This window comes from Cyprinus carpio, unplaced genomic scaffold (assembly GCF_018340385.1).
Source record: "Cyprinus carpio isolate SPL01 unplaced genomic scaffold, ASM1834038v1 S000006531, whole genome shotgun sequence".
NCBI lineage: Eukaryota > Metazoa > Chordata > Actinopteri > Cypriniformes > Cyprinidae > Cyprinus > Cyprinus carpio.
In genome coordinates, this window is record NW_024879196.1 from 348,940 (window position 1) to 367,873 (window position 18,934).

Here is an 18,934-nt window from a genome sequence, read left to right on the forward strand (position 1 = left end):
ATCAATGCCCTTATAAAATTTACTATTAACCTAAAACAAATGCCTACATAAACACTGTTGTTCAATTTGCAGTGAACCCATGTAACATATGCATAAAAATGTGCAAACCACACGTTTTATAATAAAAATTTATATATGAACATTATAACATTGTCAGGATTAAATGATTTAAACAAATTCCTAAACACAAGAACAACCCCCTAACAACTATAATGTGTGCTTATTGTTCATTTTTTATTTATGTCAAGCAGGTCATTTGCCTCTTTCATTTGTTTAAATCACATCCTCATTGGCCTTTTCTTTACAAAGACAAAGACAGCTTTCGGCAAATTTCAGGATGCTATCTCCCTTTTTAAACATCTGCCTTAGCTTGCGGAATGATTCTGGATTAGCTGCTGCTAACTCTGCAATTGGAGCCTGGATGACTATTGTGTTCCTGTCAACGTTTAGTCTGTTGTAGGCCTCTGCCTTACTCAGGCCCTGTTTTACAAGGTTTAATACCTTGTAGTACCTCTTCAGCGATTCTTCTGGGGTATGCACTGAAAAAATAAAATAAACAAACTTTTATAAGATGGGTGACTATGAAATTACTTATCCTAAGCAAAGGAAAAATTGTATAAAGTATCATTATTAAAATGACATACCTCTTTTGGAATAGTCAGAAGTCAATTTCTTTGATTTCTTATGTCTTTTCGCTCTGTGTTTCTCCTTAACCTTTCTTTTTTTGTGTTTTGGGGGCTCAGAATCAGAGGACTCGGAAGTTGAAAAATTTGAAGATTCAGAAGTACTGCTCTTTCTTGTAGTTGCAGTCTGTGTAGGTACCCCTTCTGAGGGACCCTTCTGAATTAAAGCTGTGACAGACAATAATAAATTAACTGAGAACAAAGTAAACTTAAACAAAATATGGATAAAACTGCAAATGTTCCAAACTGTACAAGCACAAAATTATGGACAAATATAATTCAACAGCACTGAAAGTGATTGCATACATTGGGCTCTCCCAGACTAATTTTTTTTTTAGTTGACAATAAACTGATTAAACTGATGATTATACAGTCTATAGAGGACCAGGAAGTTCTCGGATTACATCCAAAATATCTTAATTTGTGTCTAAAGATGAACAGAGGTCTTACGGGTTTAGAACGACATAAGGGTCATTAATGACAGAATTTTCATTTTTGGGTGAACTAACCCTTTAAGTTGCTTCATGTAGGGTACAATGTGACTGGCTGGAGGGTAACTTACCATCTTCAAGTCTTGCACGAAGATAATTTCTCTCCTCTGTCAGAGAGTTAACCGTATCCTACAGGTGAAGGATTTTCTGTTTTTGAACTTCTATTGTTTGCTTTGCATTTTGGAATTGTATTTGTATGGTGGGTGCAACTTCTAAAAGTAAAGAAAATGACAAGAATTTTTAAACATTCATAAAAATGTTGGCATAAAAGAATAAATAAATACTTTTATGAAAGAGTTATTGTACATTGTAAAATTGCACAATAAAAATAAAAACTATTAAAAGTGCTCTGAGCACTTCTGCAAGCAGCGTTTTTTTTTCTGTTAAGACACTATGAGTAAAGTGAGTAAAGACACAATGTGTAACATTTTTGCAATAAAATATCCAAAAACCACTTGCATAGTATTATATATTTTGTACAGCTGTGTACTTGTGTTATTTCAAACATTCTCAAAGATTTGTAAATATTCTGGGTTTAAGAAATGACTCATCCCTGGCCATAGTTGCCCAGCAATGATGCCATTTCTGCATGAATATGCTACACATACTTAACTAGACTGAGTGAAGGACTGAGCACGTGCATAGTTTCATGCTCAGTTATTGCATCATCAAGCTTTGCCTCTGTTATTGTTTTGAAATTGTGATATCTAGCGAAAAAAAATTCATATTGTGCCTTTAAAATGTACAGTACAATGTTCTGTGAAAATATAAATAATCATTTAATCATATAATATAACAAAGTATTAATAGAATTGTTATTACTAAAACACCTTTCAAATTTTTGGAAAGATTAGTTATTTATGATTTTGAAAAATGTCTTCTGTTCACCAGGGCTGCATTTATCTGATCAAAAAAATTAAAACAATAATTTTGTGAAAAATTACAATAAAAAAAGTTCTCTATTTTAATGTATTATTCAAAGTACATGTAACGCAAGGTCATTTGCAATTTTAACTGACAAAAAGCTGTATAAAGTATCACTTTTTTATGCGGCTCATCCAAATCTAAAATTATTATAGTATTTTGAAACATGATGTGCATTGACCAGAGTAGCCTACTTGCACGCTTGCTGTGCAGTGTGCATACCTGTTCTTGCATTTTCCTGAACAGCAGACACAGGGACTGTAAATGTAAAGAAAGGGCTGGTAAGTTCACATTCTAATGTGATAACAGTAATACTATAAAGTACTATTAGAATTTTATACAATTTTGTTTTTTTAATTGTACATAATACAATTTATTGGTGTAATTAAAAAGCAGAATTTTACTTCACTTGGAAAAAAAAATACTCCAGTGCCACATGATCTTTAAGGAATCATTACAATTTGATTTGATACGCAAGAGACATTTAAGATTATTATCAATGTTAAAAGTAATCGTGCTGCTTTACATTTTCTGTGGACAAACTGGAATTTATGTTTTACTTTTCAGGATTCTTTAATAAATAGAAAGTTCAGTGAGCATTTATTTGTATTTATTAAATATTTTCACTACATTAATTAAAGCATTTATCAAATTACCATTTTGAAATAATCTAAATGTCTTCACTCTGTACTTTTTTTTTTTTACAATTAAAATCATTTCAAACATTTGTGGCAAGATTTGAAAAAGAGAGATCTATTATTGTGTTCACTAAAATGTTAAGGAGCAAAAACTGTTTTTAACAATGATAATAGTAAAAAGTAAACACTAAACAGTATATTTCTTGAGCAGTGTGAAAATGAAACTCTTTTTAAACAACAACAGATTTATGAACTATTTTAATGACTAATGTTGCATTCTTAAATGCAAAAGAACTCAAATGCAGTTAGAATTTACAGTTAATCAAAATGCATAACTGTTACAGCTGACATGTAATGTGTCAGACTATGACCTACTGTACGTTTATGTAATTATATCAGAAATGTTGCAGATTCTATGTTAGAACTATCTCAAATTCATTCAAAATCGTTAATCCGATATCCAGATGAATCCAAAAGAATGGCATCTCTGCACTTACAAAAAACTGTATATAGTATAACTTGTGTGTGCCTCATCTAAAATAAAAGCCTATGAAAGGTTAATAAAAACTATTAAAGATTTGATACATTATAAACATAAAAAGATGTGCATTTATAAGCCTACTTTGTCTGCACACTTGCTGTGCAGTCTGCATACTGGATCCTGCATTTTTCCTGAACAGCAGACACAGGGACTGTAAATGTAAAGAAAAGGCTGGTTAGTTCACATTCTAATGAGTCCAGTACTCAAGTTCAAGTCTTAACTCAATGAAGCGGTCATGGTGGTTAAAACTACACCGTTGATTAACAATTTTATTTATATTAGGCGTTACATATTTAATATAAGACCTCAGTGGGTATTTCCCAAAATATATCAATGGCTTCAACTAACGTTACTTGAATATTTTGCTTACATTTGAACGTAATTGGTATGTTACCAATTCAAAGACAGATTTTTCTAGTTTACTCTAACGTAATGTAACACTTTAGTCACTCGTTATCATTATCATTTTAAACACTTACCATCTGTAGCTGCACCATACTTTGGATTTGTGTTAATTGGCATACTTTGTATTTTTGTTATTTTGCTTTCCTTGTCTAGTTTGCGTTCGATTTTGGGTGCAACAACCACTTCTTCTTCTTCGTCATCTGCCATTGGAGCGATTTTCAAAATACAAGTATGTCCACCTTTAATACTAACATGCAATTCTGATGGGTCTTGCACTTCTTTGGAGTTGTCCCAGCATGTAAAGACTTCAAACGAAGGTACCACTCCAAAAGTTTTAATTTTATTCCAAATGTTTATTATGTTATGGCTATGCTTCATGTTAACACCGAGCACTGAAATATTGGTCAATTTACTGGGACGGTCAGGTGATGAACGAAGAGACTCGAAAAACCAAAGACTCGAACGGTCCAAACTAATCAATTCTTTTTCTTGCTCGGAATGTTCAAACTGCATTGGTTAAGCTTATTGGTCCATCATGTCATCAACGAACGACTCGAAAATGATTGGAAACAGGCGAATTAATTACAGACAGTGCAGAATCTATTGAATGTTATGCATATGCGCGACTCAACGAGTCACTCCCAGAGACGACGCGTTCTTGCCGATTCACATCAAAGATTTGTTCAAAAATAACGAATTGTTAAGGAAGGAACGACCCTTCACTATGGCGGGTTTAATGACTAAATTGTTGCTAATGGCGGTTCAAAAGCCCTCAAAAAAGGGGAAAGCTCAAAGTAATAAAATGGCTTCAAAAGAAAAAGCTACTCACAAGCAGAGTACTTTGTTCAAGATGTGGCCAAAAGATGAAACTGACCAGGAACAGTAAAATTTCTGATGGATATAACTGGTGAGTCGCGGTAGGAAACCGCATATCTTCTTCTTCTATTGGAATTAGCCTACACTTACTTTGCCTTGTTACAGAACAAGTTAGGAGTAGGTTTCATGACTGTTCAAAATGTTGCAAAGATATGACCATGAACAGTGGCCTATTTAGCCAAATTGTGTGAATCATACGTACAGTTGAAGTCAAAAGTTTACATACACCTTGGAGAAACTGCAAAATGTTAATTATTTTACCAAAATGAGTGGGATATTTTTTGTTTAGTAAAAGACATATGCATATAGTCCATAAGAGAAAACAATACGTTAGTTCAATTTACAAAAAAAATAGACCCTGTTCAAAAGTTTGCATACTCTGCTGTTACCTGAATGATCCACAGCTGTTTTTTGTTTGTTTGTTTAGTGATAATTGTTCATGAGTCAGTTCACTTGCTAAAATCAGTGATAGAACCTTCAAAATATGTTTTAAAAAAGGTGAATGAAGAACACATTATATTACAAATTTGACAAGCAGAGCATATACCTCTCCATAACATTAATTAGTATTTTCTTTTGAATCACAGGGTGTGCAGATCTAAAAATCATCGTGGAGTTAAAAGCAGCCGATCTGTAAGGACAGGATCTTTATTTGAAAAATCAAAAATAAGCTTGCCATCATGGTTAACATTTATTTACAGGTAAGCCATTCCCTTGTCTACCTTTACCTTAAATGTCTCTGAAATTTAGCATGAGAGTGTAGAATGTATAGAGTATATTAATTGTATACAGTACGAGGTGAGAAGTAAATAGACATTAAAAACACCTATCAGGACCAATGTATAAAAATCATGGCATTTACTTGTTGCAGAACAAGATCTCAAAACTTGCACATTTATAACCCTACATGCACATCATGCTAGAGCTCATTTTCTGTCAAACAGGTTTTATTGTAGTAGTACTATCCCTGCAAGGAAAAAGTTTGACTAACTTGATGTTTTTGCTACAGTATAACCATTCATTACTAATAGCACAAGCACTGTGCCAATTATAATAATAATATATCTACTACTACTGTATACCAGCCAGTCATCACAATTTGAAGTCTATTTGGTGTCATTTTATATCTTAGTTTAGAACACATGGGCTGTTTTGTGCTGTAATGGTTTGATATTTTTTTGTAAATTATTGATGTTTCATTGCACAGGTTCTCTCAAGGATTGCACCTGAGACAGATAGACATGATGCAGGACAGGATTGCTAGAAGTTCTAAAACTCTCTCCAGAATGGCTAAGGTCCTGAGAAAGATCTGTACCAAGGCTATGAAAGAGTACCAAAAAAGAAGAAGGCAGCAGATGGGAGGTCAACAAGAATTTGTTGTTATTGATGAAAGCAATTTCCGTCATAAACGAAAGGTAAGTTTTATTGAGTTTAGTGCTGTGGTTTGCAACAGAGATGAAGCAGCTGTGATGCACTCAATGTGAATTAAGGTCTAGTCAGCTTTATACAGTTAAGCTTTAGAATGATAGAAGGTAAATAATGCTATCATGACTTTTCTTCGTCCTAGTAAGCAATAATGAATAAAATTGTACAAAAGTACAATTTTAAATTATTATTTATGATTATTACTAAAGTCATTTATATAAGGAAAAGAACCGAAGAAAAGCAACATTGCTATGTGATTGCTGTGTAACCTTATTACAATAATTATTGTATAATTATTAGCTATTTGTATACAGAACATAATTGTAATTTTGCCTGACATTATCACCTTTTTTTCTTCTCAGTATATATTTCTTTCTTTTTTTTTTTTTTTTTTTTTTTTTTGCAGTATGGACGGGGTAGGGCATCTACCACATGGAGGCGAAGGAAGTGGGTTTTTGGAATGCTGGGTGTGAAACATAATCTGCGAAGGCCAATATTGCGTCTTGTCACTCGAAGATCAAGAAATCATCTAATTCCAATTATTGTCAAACATGTGCGTCCAGGTACAATCCTGATCTCAGATGAGTGGAGAGCTTACAGAGGTGTGCTGGCAAATATGGGCTACAGACATTTTACAGTCAATCACAGTCACTGGTTTGTAGACCCAAACACTGGAGCCCATTCACAGCATCTAGAACGAGCATGGCTGTCTTATAAAACAAGGGTGTGGAGACTAAGAGGAAACAGGACAGAGAAAATGTTAAAAGAACATCTCGCTCTCATTGAATGGACCAACTGGCTTGGTGAAAGGCACAGAAGAGGTGTCCTTGGACGGTTATTCAGAGACATTTACCATCAATTTCCAGTCTAACAAATCCTATCTTCTTGTTACATGTGTGTTTAATGCTCAATGGCTGACTTATTCTAAAACATTTGTATACATTACAAAATATATTCTAATAAAGATTATTTAGTTATTTTTATTATTATTAAGATTATTATTATTATTAGTAGTAGTGTATCAGTTAAATAAGGAAGTGAGTATTTGGACACAGGGAATTTTGAATGACAATGAAATGTGGCGAATTGATAATTGTTCTTACTTACAAATCAGAAAACCAATGTGACAAGTTGTGACAAGATCATTATTAACTAGTCATTAACTAATGTAAGTTCATGATTTGTTGAGGCATCTTTATGTCATGACTTTACTTGAAGGGGCACATGATGGTTAACTCATTATTAACTAGTCATTAACTAGCATGAGTTCATGATTTGTTGAGGCATCTTTATGTCATGACTTTACTTGAAGGGGCACATGATGGTTTAACTCATTATTAACTAGTCATTAACTAGCATGAGTTCATGATTCGTTGAGGCATCTTTATGTCATGACTTTACTTGAAGGGGCACATGATGGTTAACTCATTATTAACTAGTCATTAACTAGCATGAGTTCATGATTTGTTGAGGCATCTTTATGTCATGACTTTACTTGAAGGGGCACATGATGGTTAACTCATTTATTAACTAGTCATTAACTAGCATGAGTTCATGATTCGTTGAGGCATCTTTTATATCATGACTTTACTTGAAGGGGCACATGATGGTTAACTCATTATTAACTAGTCATTAACTAGCATGAGTTCATGATTTGTTGAGGCATCTTTATGTCATGACTTTACTTGAAGGGGCACATGATGGTTAACTCATTATTAACTAGTCATTAACTAGCATGAGTTCATGATTTGTCGAGGCATCTCAACATAAGTCATAAATTAAGTGATCAGTTACACATGCAGTATAGTTTCCAGGCTATTTAAATAAGTAAATGGAGGTATGTATTATTCTTTGAGGTTGGATGAAACAGAGTAACATAAAGGAAAATCACTTGAAACAAAATGAATTTTAGGTAAAGTATTTGTAACCGAATTAATTTTCACGAAGTTATCCATGATGTGGGAACGATGTACAGTAAATGATAATGAAATGCAATAATCCAACTGAAGCACATCACCTTAATACACTCCACATTTACGAAACAACATTCTTCCTGGAAATAAATATAATCAGAGCTGTCGTCAAGAACAACATTTCTGGTAAGGTTGTTAACCAGGGATAGTGAAAAGTACATTTTGAAATGCTTAAAAATTGTCTGCACCAGTCACGTGTACAAGTCAGGAGTAATACTGAAGCGTGGTGTATGTGTGAAATGCAATAAAACAGTGCAAGATTAGTGCTGATCAAGTTGATACAGTTCTGAGCGATGTCTGCTGTTCTTCTTTCTTCTTAAAGAGTCAACTTGATGAAGCTGATCATTCGTTGTTAATTAACATGTTAACTAACAAACGTGTGTTAACGTGTAGTTAAGGTGGCTGTAGTTAACACATGAATCCTCATGATTCCAGGCGTAGCTAAGGTTAGTCCATCATTAATTCCTTATTGGTCCATTAATTAGTTCATGATTAATAAACTATTAATTCAGATATTAGTACATCATTAATCATGTACCCTTATTGTAAAGTGTTACCGAACTGTTAAATGGAGGGAAAAGTCCAGGAATAGATGGGCTGGTAGGAGAGATTTATAATGCTTTTAAAGATAAAATAAACATAATTTTAAAAGAAGTATATGATTAGGTTTTTGAGAAAGGTGAATTATATCAGATGATGGGAATGGGGTTAATTAAGATAATATATAAAGAAAAAGGGGATAAGACAGTTTTAAAGAATTTTAGACCAATTACTATGCTAAATACAGATTTAAAGATTTTAGCAAAAGTTCTAGCTGATAGGCTGAAGAAGGTATTATCTACAATAATTAGGACTAATCAATCATATGGGGTAAAAGGACGAGACACTGCAGACACAATAAGTAGTATAAGAGATTTAAAAGGCTATATGAGAGAAGAAAACAAGTGCGGATATGTAATTAGCCTTGATTTTGAAGAAGCTTTTGACAGAGTGGAACATAGTTTTTTATTTTCAATTTTAGAACAGTTTGGTTTTGGAGTTAATTTTATTAAATGGATAACAATTTTATACAGAGGAGCAATGACAAAATGAAATGCAATGGTTTTTTAACAGAACCTTTTTGTGATGAGTGGGGCGGGGCAGAGAGCCGTGGGAATGGAGCGAGGCCGGTGGAGTGATTGGGAAATGAGCGACACCTGCTCCACTCACCGGTCTCGAGTCCCACGGAGGAGATCGGGAGGATACAAAAGAGGAGCGACGACAGTGAAGGACGAGAGAGGACCAGGCCTGGGCTTTATTTTGTGTTTGGTTTTTGTTTGTGCGCGGCAGTCGACCGTGAGGGGCTGCCGCGCTGTTTTATGTTTACTTTGGTTATTAAAGTTTTATTTGAATGTTCGCCGGTTCCCGCCTCCTTCTTCCTGTGACTATGGAGTTTTTATATTATTACACTGGTGCCGAAACCCGGGAGGAAGGAGGGACGCGCTGTCGAAGATCCCTTGCCGCTGGGGTGAATCCGCGGTGCCGTGGAGCAGGGCGTAGCAGTCTGGCGCCGTGGACGCTCGAGGCGGTGGGCTGGAGTGAGTTGCCGGGGAAGGACGAACTCGCTGCCGGCCGCCCGTGATGTGGAGGGGCGGCTGCCGTCCGTAAGGGAGCGGAGGAGTCCCCGCCGTTTGCCAGGGGGCCGGAGCCTGCTGCCATCCCATAGAAGAGGAGGAGCAGGGAACGGGGGACTCCTGCCGGCTGCCCAAAACCGGAGGAGCTGTCTCCGTCCACTGGGCGGCGGAGGAGTGTCGTGCCGTCCACCGAGGGCCGTCCAGTGCCACCGCCAGGCACCGCGGAGGAGTTCACACAGCTGGTGGAGGGCCGAGCGGCAGCGTGGCAGCGTGTCTGGGAACCGGATTTTTTTTTTTTTCTCTCCTCTCTCGTCTCTGTCGCTCCTCATCCTTCCATCTCCTTTTCTCTCGCCTCGTCTGTCTGTCCTACCCCCAGGTCCCCGCAGCCACCGTGAGCGGTCCCCCCGGAGGGAAGGGGGGGGGTGGGTAGAGCGCAGTCTCGTGGGTACCCCCCGGCCTGCGAGGGGCGATGGGGGTATGTGACGAGTCGGGGTGGGGGCGGGAGCCGTGGGAGGTGAGCGAGGCGGGTGGAGTGATTGGGAAATGAGCGACACCTGCTCCACTCACCGGTCTCGAGTCCCACGGAGGAGATCGGGAGGATACAAAAGAGGAGCGACGACAGTGAAGGACGAGAGAGGACCAGGCCTGGGTTTTATTTTGTGGTTTGGTTTTTGTTTGTGCGCGGCAGTCGACCGTGAGGGGCTGTCGGGCTGTTTTATGGTTATTTTGGTTATTAAAGTTTTATTTGAATGTTCGCCGGTTCCCGCCTCCTTCTTCCCGTGACTATGGAGTTTTTATATTATTACACTTTTAAAATCACACGTTCAATAAGACAGGGGTGTCCACTATCTGCACAGTTATACTCCTTGGTAGCAGAACCTTTGGGGATAAATAAATAAAGAAGAAAGTATACGGAGGATAGAACTGGAGAGGGGAATAGAAGGACAAAAAATATTTCAATACGCTGATGACCCGACAGTAATAGTTAAAGATATTGGAAGTGTAAGAAGAGTTATGGAAGAAGTAAGAAGATTTTGTCAAGGCTCTAGAGCAAAAATAAATGAAGATAAGACCATTTGTATGAGGGTCGGAAAATTACCAGTTTTAACTGAAAATTTTGATTTTAAAGAAGTACAAGAAATGAAGATTTTAGGAGTGATTCTAGGAAAAGAGGAAAAAAAGCACAAGAGTTAAGATGTGGGAAGAGATTATAGGATGAATGGAAAGAAGATTAGAATTTTTGGAGATACAGGAATTTAAATCTAAAAGGAAAGATTTTATTGTAAATGTTTCAATGTTATCAAAAATATGGTATATTATGTCTGTTTCTTCGATGCCTTTTTGGGCATGAGAGTCAAAACAGTCAAAAAGTATTTGGATGAGGAAAAAAAAAGGGAATGGAAAATAACAATGGCACATTATTTAAACATAGGTGGGAATTTGAAGATAGGAAATAATATTTTATGGATGAAATTAAAGGATTGGATGCTGCAGAGAATACCAGAGTTCTATAAGGACGTTTTAAGTGCTTGGAGTTCTTTACTATCAGAAATTGAGTTTAAACCACATGGAAGGGATATTATTTTAAACCAACCATTGTTTTAAATAAGAATATTGTTTCACAAGGAAAAGAGATTTTAAGAAGTGGATTGAAGTGGGGTTTTTAAAAGTAAGGGATGTGTTATATGAGTACAAAGAAGTTTTTTTACCTATACAAGTGATGATTGATGCTATGGAGGAAGCAAAGGAAGAATATAATGTAAACATTCTATAAAAAACAATATGAAGAATTAAAGAAGGCAATACCTAAAGAATGGGTTAAGGAGATTCAGAATGAGGAGAAAACTGAAAGCAGAATGGATGTGTTTTTGAAAAGAGGTGAAAAATTGATGGTTTTTAATTTATGTACTGTCAAAATGATTTATCATTTTTTTGTAAAGTCTGTTTTTAAAAAGCCTATTGCAAACCAATTCTGGTTAAGACACTTCAATGAAGTTGAAGAAAGATTCATTTGGAAAAATATGATATGGAAGTTTTTAGACACAGATCTTGAATGTTTGGATTATTTCATGAGACAAAATGTGATGTTTACTGAAATGAGGTTGCATAACATTGGAATGGAACAAGATGCAATATGTAAAGTTTGTAAAATAGAAGATAAAGGAATTTTGCAAATGTTTTTATTTTGTGAAAGATTGGGTCAAATTTTTTGGAAAAGAGTTAGTTTGTGATTTAAGGAAAACCAAAAAAGATATTAGATGGAATATAACTCTAATGTTGGGGTTAAATGAGAAATGTCAAAATAAACAGGTTATTAATCTACTATTCATTCTAGCAAAAAAAAGGTCATATGGAAGAGGACGAGACATGTTAAGAAGATTTAATGTTAAATCCAGAAATGGATATTTGTATATGTTGCGAATCAGCTCAAAGGGGAAATATGAATAATCAATCATAACTAGTTATGATTCATTATAAATATTATAAATATTTAGATCCGCTGTAAGTATTTAATTGACTTCTCAGTGTCAACTGTCTGTCAATTCTAAGAATGTTACGTTCCTGTTTCAGGAAAATAACTTTCTTACTGTACAATACTACTCAGAGCATGTAGCTAAAATCTGCATGATTAGGGACTTCAGTTATGAGCAAACAATGAACAACCTCAAGTGTGATACAAGTAAGACTTTATTAACTACATAAACCCTTAAACTTATCTAACATACACACACACACATACACACACACATACAGTGGGCATAGGAAAAAGGGTTAAAGCTTAAGCAGTAAAGAGAAGAGAAATAAAGACATGAAGCTATGGTACAATTTGATATTCAGCAGATCTACAGCCTGAAGGAAACATCAGTTTCTTAGTTCAAACACACCTTTGCAAAAGGTGCATATGATACTTAATGTATCAATTAATAAGACTAAGTTTGATACTTGCACGTCTCTGCTGTTTGAAAATGAGTCCTGATGCACTTTGGGGCTCCATTTGGTCTCTGCTGAAGTGAGTTTATGAGGAAAGACCAGTTCGAATCAGAGGATCTTGATGAATGAATAGTCCAGGCCGAAACCTGGCGCAAGCTTAACGTGGTTTTTAAGGCTCTTAGCTCAGCATCTTCTCCTGGCATTCCTGAATCTAAAAGAACCGCCTGATCTGGTGATCAGTGATCTTTATAGGGGATGATGTCACACCGTCAGGAATTGAGTGAGCCAGTGAGGAATGTTACCTTTTGGAGGGAAGTTTTACAACTCTTTGTTCCTAGTATGGTGTCTTGCATATGAAATTAGATTGGGGGGTTCAAGAGAAGAATCTTTAAGATTCTTATAAACTAATGTGTTGCATAGGCATCAACATATAATATACACCCTCATTTAGATTATGAAAATACAAACTCATAGATACCAAACATCATATAGGTAAGGTTATATTAACTAGTGATCCATCATAACCATGTATAAAACATATACAATACACAATATACAAGAACAGTAACAGCATACACAATGCCCTAAAATATATGTGAATTAATTCAAAGAAGGGTTTTTCTATGAATTAATTAGAGAAGAGTCCCTTTTTATGTGCATTATGTGTCTGTTTTTTAGAGACTTGAGTTGAGAGTTGCATAGCCACATTCCTGGGCATCGTAAACCTAGTGTTATCAGATAGTGTACCTATGGTTGCTATGGAACCAGAGGCCTGTTCTGTCCTTTTTAAGGTGATAGTAACCCTTTGGTTAGATGAGGAGGCGTTAGATATTATTTGTTAAATGTAACAAATAGTTGTGTGTCTGATTGGTCCAAATGCTACATAATTCCCCCCTTTTGAACGTTGTTGTCCATTCAGTAGACAACAGCGAGTGACGTCAAAGATGCAGAGTAATTGGACACGCACCTGCCACTCATGGCTGGGGGACAGTGGTGGCTCTCTGGCTGTTGGTGCCTCCAGGAGTGGTTGTGGTGCCGTGGTGGATGCTGTCAGGTGGTGCGCTGTGGTGATGTAAAAGTAGCAAGGTGTGGGTCCTTGAGCCTATGCAGCTGTGTCATCTGTCATCCTGAGTTGGTTTAGGTAAGATGGTTGTTTGTCGATGTTGTTAGCCAGTAGGTTATCCATGGTACCCGCGATGTGGAACAGTCAGGTTATACTCTCACTAGTGATGATGGCAGGACAGCAGCAGGTGGTTGTTAGCCCTCTGTTTTGCTCGAACGTCACTGGAAATCTGATGTTTGTGGTGTCGCTTGGCTCTTGTGGCGGCACTGACTTGACCTTGCCTGAGCTGTGTTGGTACAGGTTTCACTTTTGGGCATGTGGGCCCGTCGATCCATTCAACGTTGTCTGGCTGCTCCTGGGGTGCCGACTGGTTTTAATGGATGCTCCTCCCTTGGAGGGGTCTGATGCTGTGTTGCGTCAGGCAAGGAGTCAGAAGTTTTCCTTCCCAGTACTCCTCAGTTGAGTTTTGTTCAAAAGTGCTCTTTTTTTAGTGTCAGCAGCTCCTGTAACTCAGAAGTAGGCATGTCCAGCTGTCCTTGTGTAGCCTCCGTTCGGCACCTGTGTGAAGGGTGTGGAGGAAGATGTGGTGGACTACTGTTGGACATATCATGGTGTTTGCAGGATGAGGATGCCCTTTTCCATGGCTTCTCCCAGTGGTTGGTCTGGAACCTGGGTCTGTTGTCATGGTGATGGCTCTGTCCTCCGCTGGCTAGTGGCTTTCTTCAGAAGGGCCTTACATTATGGCAATGCTGGGTGCTTTCTGGTGCCTGCTTTGAATTCTGGGATGTGTAGTTCAGAATCAGAATTGTGATGTTCAGCAGGCTGTCTTTTACGTGAGTCCATGCGCAGTCTGCAAGACTGTTTCAGTTCTCTCTGAACCATGTCAAGCTTCTCTTTAATGTTGCAGAATTGCTGAGTCAGGATTTGGACTTCAGCTCTGGCTGCATGCAATTGATCTTCTAAGGCATCAGCTCTGGTGTCTCTCTCATTAAGTTCCACATATGCTGTTTTTAACTGTGACTTTGTGTGAAACAGTTCTCTTTCCAAGCCCTGTCTGATGGCTTTTTCCAGCTGCACTTGGTGTCTAGCAGCTGTTAGAGCCTCCTGAAGACTGGTGATTTTTCTACTGTTGCACCATTCTGTAAGGTTCTTTACATCCGTTCTGTGCTTTCTTTTGTTGAGCAGGTGTCAATTCCCTGTAGAACTCTGTGACTTGCAAGTTCAGTTCATTTACCTCCTGTCTGAGGCCTGTAAGGCTGTGGGACAAGGAGAGGATGATGCTGGTCAGATCCTGGTGGTTCAGGCTAGGTGTCAAGTGTCCACTTTTTTTCGCAGTCTAACTGTTCCTTTCTCTGCCGTTGCAGGTCGTTGGCTGCTTTGGGCTGAAGGATGTCCATCACAGTTCTCTGCTGGGTTTCCAGGTGGTCCTGTTGAGCTGGCAGGGCTGGATGTCTGTGGAATGTCTGCGACATACTGGCACACTTGTGGGAACACCAGAGATAGAGAGGGACAGAAGGCAAATGCAAGTACGTACAGAGGTGTAAAGCTATCTGTATGGGGAACGGCTGTGTAGGCCGTGTAAGGTAAATAGCTGGTGAGGGGCAGCTAGTGAGGTAGGTTGCTGTTTTTTTGTGTTTGTGATCACATAGAGAGAGTTTGAGTAACTTTGTTGATGGGGCTGTAAGCAGGGGTCATCTAATGACCGGGCCACACATGTGGTCAAACTATTACTCAAAGCACTGATGGTTCACAGGTTTGTTCACTATGAAGGTATCAAACAAAACTGAAATAAAATCAGAAAGAGACAGAGGGAAAATGAAAGGGCTTTCTTTATTTAGTTAAATCTAGGAGATATGACTAAGTGGTTATCACTTGTTCAAAGGAATGTAGCATGGTCATGAAACCTAGGGAGGCTGTTAGCTGCGCTAGCAGGGACACATCAAACACCTCAAGGTAATAAATAGAAACAACAGGAAGTGTTTCTAGTTTGCTCAGGGGCCTGGTGTAAGAAGAGTAATAGAAGAGACAGGAATTAGGCTCCTAAAACCTGCACAACTCATTAAGGGGACAACAGTTGCTAGAACTGCTCTAACCTATACCGAGAGGGAAGATGGTGATGGTAAAATAAATAAAATAAGGAAAAGTTAAAATGAAAATGTCCTAATAGCTTTAGGAAACTAAAAGGAATGATAAAAATAAACTTAATTAGAATCAACTTAGCTGAATCTGTACCTTCAAGCTAAAAAGTAAATAAATTAAATGGAATCACAGAGAGGTAGAATAAAGTCAAAATAAAAATAACACAAATAGAACCAACATATGTGAGGAGGGGCAAACCTGAGTCTAAACAGGTGTTAGCACAAACAGGAAGTGAAACCAAGAGTGAGAGGGAGGGAGAGAGAGAGAGAAAGAGAGAGAGGAGTGGTTTGAAAGTTACACTTTACACGCACACCTATCTAAGTGTCAGTCAGATGCTGACAGCTAGTAGTTGAGGTAAAGGGCTTAGCTTAGCCTGTATTGCTGCTAAAAGAGTTAGCTTTGGCTACATGCGGTTCTTTGTTTACACAAAGGTCTGTGAAGTGAGTGCTGTTATCAGATTAACCTGGAAGAGTCTGCTCAGACTTCAGGGGTCACATGTTGCTAGGAGACCAATGCAAACTCACATCACAGCCCAAGTGGAGCAGTGATTGATCTGTGCTGTCAGCGTGCATAGGAAACTCACATGTGGTCAGATGAGGTGTGCTGAGTCATGACGTCACATGCAACTCATTCACAAATCAAAACGGCATGTTCACTTCACAGGCAATGTTGAATTCATAGTTAGCTATGCTAAAATAACACCATTAATTTGACGTAAATGTTACACATGAGCGGGTCACTATGAATACAATGATACGTAACACATAATAAGGCCTTAAATCGGTGAAATGAGGAGCATCGCTCAGATCACCTATAACAGTGCTGAAAGTGGGGATTTCTTCGCCTAACATCAGACTGATTTATTCTGGTACCATTTATACGTGCTGCTAATCTGAGATTTCTTTGTCAGAAAAGTCATACCCTACTAACAACAGAAATAAGGTGTAAGGGAAACAGGTCAATTTAGCTCAAAGGGAATCATTTAAGATTTTAAAGGGAATTCGAACAGAATCACTGTTTCACGGCTGATCACTGAAACGGCCAGCGATTCACTGAACGAGCCGTTTAACATCAAATCTGCACTGGATATTAATATCCAAAGTATAGTGAAAACACTATTAATTAGCACAGTAACAATATCGGCAGTTTAAGACATTAACTTGTGAGCACAAAACACAAGATACTTCTCTTTTCAATATGAATAAGGCTTTATTAGATAAATCTAAGACATATAAACAAATCTAACACATAAGCACACGCACTCACACATTCACACAAGTTGCAGGAAGATAGAAAGTTAGGAAAGAATGAGTTTAAGAGAATGAAAATGTGAAATCCCAAGTTTACAGCAATACGTGAAATTGCATAGACATGAACAACCATTAATCACTTAATTAACCCTCGCACTGAGTTCCTCAATGAGGTTAAAATTATATAAGATAACACCAGTACAGATGTGAGTCTGGAGGTTACTTGCGTTGCCTGTTTAACGGGGTTCCCTTTGCTGTCGCTGAAAAGGGGGTTTCCCGAAGTTGCTGATTGGCTGGAAGTTCAGTAGTCGTTGAAGTGACGTCTTGGGAAGCCCGTGGTTGGGGGTAGGCTGAAGATGTGGAGTTGTGGGCTGGCTGAAGTTTCAGATGGGCACTCGAGGTCAGACTCGGAGACACGGCATTACAAAACTTAACTCAGAACACGAAACTCTCAAACGGAAAAGAAAAGAAACTAAAGTAAAAGAACAGAAGTAAAAGTTTGACGAGACTAGGTGGTGTTTCTTCTCAACGTGGCTAAGAAGCAGCAGGCGTGCAGGCCGAAGCACGCTGGAACGGCGCTCGAAGAACGCTAAAAGTGATGACAAAGCATGACTAAAAGCTAAAGCTAAAAAGCAAAGGCTAAAAGCCGGCATGACTGATAGCAAAAGCTAAACGAAAGCTCAAAGCTAAAAGCAAAATTTGATGGTGTCCTGAGTATTTAAACTGGCATTTTTGGCCACACCTCAAATGTTGTCTTGACCAATTAGATATTGTCTTTTCTCGGTGTGTTGCAATGTTTGTCCCACCCATTCATAAATCATATGTTATCTTATCAAGCACGTGGTTTGAATTTTCCCGCTCTTGCAGGGTATAATTTGGACATGATTCCTATAACAAGAATATGATACATTTGACAAATAACTGATGGTCAGAAACATTTCAAGCAAGAAGATTCGAACACACACATACTAAACATGAATATGATCCCTTAAGCTACTCAAGAGTTATTTAAAAAGACATACACAATAAGTGATTAGAAACATTAAAGTCAAATGTGTGGGTTACAGGTATAAAATGGAGTTAAGCAATGGACCGATATCCATTTAGAAGTCTTTTTTGAGTTCATTTTGGTGCATATATGCATTGGAAGGCATTCTCTGTGCCATTCTGGGGAGTAAGGATATCTCCTGTGAAGACCAGAGGGGTTAACAGGTCTCCTTAGGAATTTCAGTCTGGTTCTGCTAGGTGGGGGGAAGTCAATCCAACGATCTTGTTTACTCTCATGGCTTTACATGTGAGGGTCAGACTGTCCATCTCTTCAATTACTTGCCCCAAATTAGACAATATCTTCTTCGAATTGAAATTGTCAATAATTGTTGTAATGGTGTTAATGTTGAAAGCTGTTCTGTGAAAGAGTTGGTTATCAGACTGTGGTGCTGGGAGTTGATTTACAACATCCTGCCTTTCTGTGGAATTCGGCTCATGTTTCAACCAGGCTCCCGATCGAATCTTTAATTTGTCTGGTTCATGCTACATAGGGTTTCTTTGCTAAAATCAGGTTAGTTTCTTATCGTGCGATTTAAACATTATAGCACTAAAAACTTTCTACTGCTTGTAGGAAGGCACATTCAAGCTATAGTTTTATCTGATTTTGATCAGAAACCGGCGCGCGCATGTATAAGAAATTACTAAAACTTATGAGACAGACACATAAGATTGATTACTGGGTCTAAAATGATGCCACCATTCTAAATTACTGCTAGTACTGCATAAAGTAGGAAAACTATTATTTTCCTGGTTATGTGTTTCTGGTTAGCTTGTCAAGGTCTCTGGAAGTCACCTCATGCACTGCTGCAGGGATGCTTGGAAGGGACCCCCTCCTCTCTGTGGTTGCTGGAGGTATTATGGTTCTGTCTGCTGAGTTAAGCAGAAATTGCTGGCTCGTCCCTCGTAGTTTGGCTCGTCCCTCGTAGCAAGCATGA

General features: G+C 37.9%; 1 protein-coding gene and 1 long non-coding RNA gene across 3 annotated transcripts; one reads left to right on the forward strand and one right to left on the reverse strand.

Annotated features, from left to right (window-relative positions):
* Positions 1 to 713: 713 nt before the first annotated feature.
* LOC122143917 lies at positions 714 to 3,406 on the reverse strand. Its single transcript, XR_006159430.1, has 4 exons — positions 3,359 to 3,406; positions 2,321 to 2,356; positions 1,246 to 1,386; positions 714 to 851 (listed from the first exon to the last, which is right to left on the reverse strand). It is a non-coding gene; the product is annotated as an uncharacterized LOC122143917 (long non-coding RNA).
* A 461-nt stretch (positions 3,407 to 3,867) lies between these two features.
* On the forward strand, positions 3,868 to 7,302 carry LOC109103683. 2 transcript variants are annotated; one of them, XR_006159433.1, is made up of 4 exons: positions 3,868 to 3,999; positions 5,146 to 5,259; positions 5,766 to 5,973; positions 6,390 to 7,302. XR_006159433.1 is itself a non-coding variant. In XM_042754498.1 (4 exons), the coding sequence occupies exons 1-4, from the start codon at positions 4,546 to 4,548 to the stop codon at positions 6,852 to 6,854; spliced, it is 831 nt and encodes a 276-aa protein (XP_042610432.1). In that variant the 5' UTR covers positions 4,475 to 4,545; the 3' UTR covers positions 6,855 to 7,302. The 2 variants fall into 2 exon arrangements, 1 of the variants encoding a protein (XP_042610432.1); XM_042754498.1 differs by lacking the exon at positions 3,868 to 3,999 and adding an exon at positions 4,475 to 4,589.
* The last annotated feature ends 11,632 nt before the right edge of the window (positions 7,303 to 18,934 follow it).